The sequence below is a fragment of the Lygodium microphyllum genome, chromosome 16 (genome assembly GCF_053477565.2).
Source record: "Lygodium microphyllum isolate KBCC chromosome 16, Lygodium_microphyllum_v1.1.10, whole genome shotgun sequence".
NCBI classification, from domain to species: Eukaryota; Viridiplantae; Streptophyta; class Polypodiopsida; order Schizaeales; family Lygodiaceae; genus Lygodium; species Lygodium microphyllum.
Window position 1 is genome coordinate 66,463,698 of NC_141150.1, and position 4,231 is coordinate 66,467,928.

The 4,231-nt window shown below is 44.3% G+C and overlaps 1 protein-coding gene across 1 annotated transcript; it reads right to left on the reverse strand.

The window, feature by feature from the left end:
- Nucleotides 1-1,943: 1,943 nt before the first annotated feature.
- LOC148022932 (pentatricopeptide repeat-containing protein At4g25270, chloroplastic-like) lies at nt 1,944-2,480 on the reverse strand. The gene has a single exon (XM_087695285.1). The coding sequence runs from the start codon at nt 2,478-2,480 to the stop codon at nt 1,944-1,946; it is 537 nt and encodes a 178-aa protein (XP_087551411.1).
- Between the last annotated feature and the right edge of the window lie 1,751 nt (nt 2,481-4,231).

Here is a 4,231-nt window from a genome sequence, read left to right on the forward strand (position 1 = left end):
GCTTCCCACAATATCTTCTGCTTAAGTGACTGGCTTGTCGGTATACATAGCCTCATTCTATAGTAGACAAGTCCACTATTGATAGAGATTTCATGATACTTAGCCTGCATCTTTTGGTCCTGATCCTTGATAGAGATCTCCCTTATCATCTTTTGATAGGCTGGATCATGGCATACTTCCTCTCTAACTAACTCAAGTATTGGGTTGTTTGGCATGGATACCTTTGTGCAAGAGATCTAGCTATTGATGGATTTTGCAAGATTAGAGAATTAAGGAATGCCTTGCGACTGAGTGCATCGGCAACTACATTCTCTTTTCCTGGTCAGAACTTGATTTCAAAGTCATACTCCTCCAGCACTTCAATCCACCGACGTTGCCTCATGTTGAGCTCGTTCTGGGTAAAGATCCACTTGAGACTCTTGTGATCAGTCACACTAGAGCAAACTTGTTACCCAACAGGTAGTGTCTCCAAAGCTTTAGAGCATGGATGATAGCTAAGAATTCTAGATCATGCGTAGCATAATTCTTCTCATGACTCTTCAGCTTCCTTGAGAGAGTATGCTACAGGATGACTTTCCTGCATAAGCACACATCCTAAGGCAAGTGCGCTAGCATCAGTTACTACCTAGAACTCTTTATTGAGGTCTGGAAGTTTTAGGATAGGTGTTGATACCAAACTTTGCTTCCAATCTATCGAAGCTAGTTTGTTCGGGAGTTGACCATGCAATGGATGTTTGCTTTTTCAGTAAGTCCATCAGAGGTGCTACAATCAAAGCATAGTTTTTTATGAAGACCCTATACCATCCTGTCAATCCAAGAAAACTGCGTATTTCTTTGAAATTTGTTGGTATTGGCCATTCTAGCACATCTCTGGCTGGGTCTAGTGAGATTCCTTTCGCTAATACTATGAATCGCAGATATTCAATCTGTCGTTTGAAGAATGCACACTTCTTCATCTTAGCATACAGCTTATGTGACCTCATTATCTCAAGGACAATCCGAAGTTGGGGTTCATGATCTTCTTCCTGTTTAGAATAGACTAAAGTGTCATCGAAGAAGACGAAGTCATCAAGGTATGGCCTAAAAATATCCTGCATTAACCTGTTGAAGGTGGCAGGCGCATTCGTAAGCCCGAATGACATAACTGTAACATTTTTGAATCTAAAAATATACAATGTTCATATGAATCTCCTCTTGGAGGCCAAAAAAATTTAGGATAATAGCAAAAAGAAAATTATATTCCCCTTATCCCCCCAGCCGACTATCATGTTGGAGGGGAGGGGAATAGTAGGTATGATCAAGCTCCTTGATGGAGCTTGTAGGGGGGAAGATCTCATGCGATACAACGCGTGGGGGAGGGAGGATCCCCTCCTCTCCCCTATTTAAGTCGATGCCATGGGGGAGATCTAAGGGGGTGCAGCCTGAGAGAATGCTGGCTGTCGAGAGGGAGTGAGAGGGTTGATGCTGGCCGTTGAGAGGGAGGAGACAAGGCGCTGGGCTGCCGTGCAACTAGAAGAGGACATCGTTGCCATAGAGGAGAGGTGGAAAGCCAGAGACGGCTATGCTGCCATAGAGCAAGAAGTGGGCACTGCACTGAGCTACCGTCGAGAAGGAGCCACGACGCTACATCGAGAGGAGAAGTGGAGATGCTAGGTAGTCATGAAGGAGCGAGAGACTACTGACGCCACCGTGGGAATCACGCCGCTGCCGCCCAGAAATCATTTTCTTTTTCCTCTCCTCCACGCAAGCTCTCCACGTGCAGATTCCTCTGGATCTGTAAATAACCGGGGTGTTCCAGGAATGGGTTTTCTCCATCTATAATTGGAGGTGCAAGTCCTCCGATTACCAGCTTAGTTTGCCATGTGATTAGTGGAGCTATCAGTGGAAATCTTGGTCGAGCTATTAATTCAGGGTCTGCCCTGAATGTTCCAAATTTGACCAGATCACATGTCAATTTGGGACCAAACAGTGCCTCTGGAGGTCTTGGTATCCAAGAGTAAGCCACATTGTGCATATAGTCCAACAAGTGTATTAGCAATAGGAAGATCTTGTTCAAATCCTTTTAAACCAATCTCCATGTGAATGACTTGGCCCTTACTCAAATATTTCATGCATATAGAAGCTTTCAAGGCACAAGCAATAGTGACAACATCTGGACAAACACCCTTTAATTGCATGTGATGATAAGAAGCAAGTGCCTTGATAAATGGTCCATGTTCAGCATAGCCTGCAATCAGCGAAGTCCACAACACAAGGTCACGAGCTGGCAACTTATCAAAAACCTCTTGAGCCTTTGACATCATCTCAGACTTGGCATACATCTCAGTTATGCTGCTTCCAATAGATGTATCTGTTTCCAACCCACTCTTTGCCATGTCCAAAAGTAAATTTTCACCTTTGTCAATGGCTCCCATGTTACCACATGCCTTCAGCACAGAGACAAACATGAAAGCATTCGAAGAAATACCATCAAGTTTCATCCGTCTGAAACATTCTAATGCCTCATGGAAAGGTCAATGTTCTGTATATCCTGCAATCAATGTCATCCAGGATACGACATCCCAACCCCCATTTCACATACATGTCAACTAAAGCATTACAGATAAGTTCTTGCTCCAAACCCTCTTCAGTATACTATCCACGTAGAACAAAAGTGCAAACACAACGACTAAGTATGTACAAAGTAACAAATGTCACACACACAACGTTTTGGTGGATTCCACACCTCGGATGCGTAGCAGTACGACATCTAGCCCCTCTGATCGTGAGCATCATCTAGATGGGCCAACTACCCATGATCATTGTCGTCAAGATCCACGAACAGTTCAATCTCTTCATTGTGTATTTTCAGTATATCAGCAAGATTATCTGTCATATCATCTGTCTCTTCTACTGGAGTTTCTTCTCATTGCTCTTCTCTTGCAAATTCTTCCAATGCATAATCCGCATCATCTCTTTTCTTGAAAATCTTGATTCTTTTTCCTACAATGGGCACTCTAAGCACTGTCCCATCCAATTCTGTTAGGCATTTGTTGCATTATCAAAGACATGTCTAACTATGTACGGCCCAAACCATCTTTTCACCATCTTCCAAAGAATCTGCAATAACTTCTTCAATTTTCGCATGGCTCTAGTATGGCTCTCATCCCAAAAAAATTTATGCCCCTTTCGAAGCAGCTGATATAAACAATCTGCTATGTGTGCAAAATGGGGTATCCAAATCATGTAAAACACACAAGCTCCAATAAATCTCCGTACTTGCGAAGTGGTAGAATAATAATCCGTAATCTTGCCTATAGCATCCACCTTCTCAGATGAAGGTTTCCTAGTAAAGATCACCATAGGGGCAACAATATCTGGATTCACACATCCAATCTCATGCGAGAAAAAAACAAACCCCCTTCCATGTCGCTTAAGCATATCTTGAAAGCATTTCTTCTCTGAGGGTAGTAAGAAATCACCATTTTCAATTTTTAATTCAGCAAGAATCTCTGAAGATTTATGGCCTATATGCTTTGGATTCCTCAAGGCTGAATATCCTTAGCCCTCTGCTCTATGGACTACATAGGAACAGCCCTAAACTCTGGATGCTGAAAAACTAGATATCCTAAGAAGATCCTCTTGAGATAATAAGTCTTGTACTTGGAAAAAACCCAATTCAATCCTATGAGTTGTGACAAGTTGTCATTTTAATAATTTGAGTAATCAGAGTAGCGTAGCAGAAGCGTGATGGGCCCTAACCCACAGGCTCTAAGGCCCAGTAGTGCTTGACTCCCCCAGGTCTTTTCGAGATGAGGACATCTCGATTCCTCTAAGGGGGAGAGGATGTAATGTCCCCTCGCTCCCCATAGGACCCCCCCAGACAAAATTTTCAAAAAAAAAAAATTTTAAAAATACCCCTCCCTCTCCCCCTGTCGACTGCATGGTGAGGGGGGAGAGAGAGAGAGAGAGAGAGAGTGGAAGTAGTAAGGAGAGGGGGGCATGCAGCCCCTCAGGTGGCACGAGGACATCGCCTCTCCCCCCCACACCACCTCTATAAAGCCCCAATGGGGGCTCGTCAAGAACAGGAAGCTCCCCCCTCCTCTGGACTGTCAGGCAACGCCTCCCCTCCAGCACCATCACCTGCAATAGCCGCCCCTCCCTCCATTTCTACAGTGTGCCCCCTGCTGGCGATAACAACGGCCCCTCTCGTTGCTGCGAGCTCTTCCCCCCTACAGAACTACGACAGAAC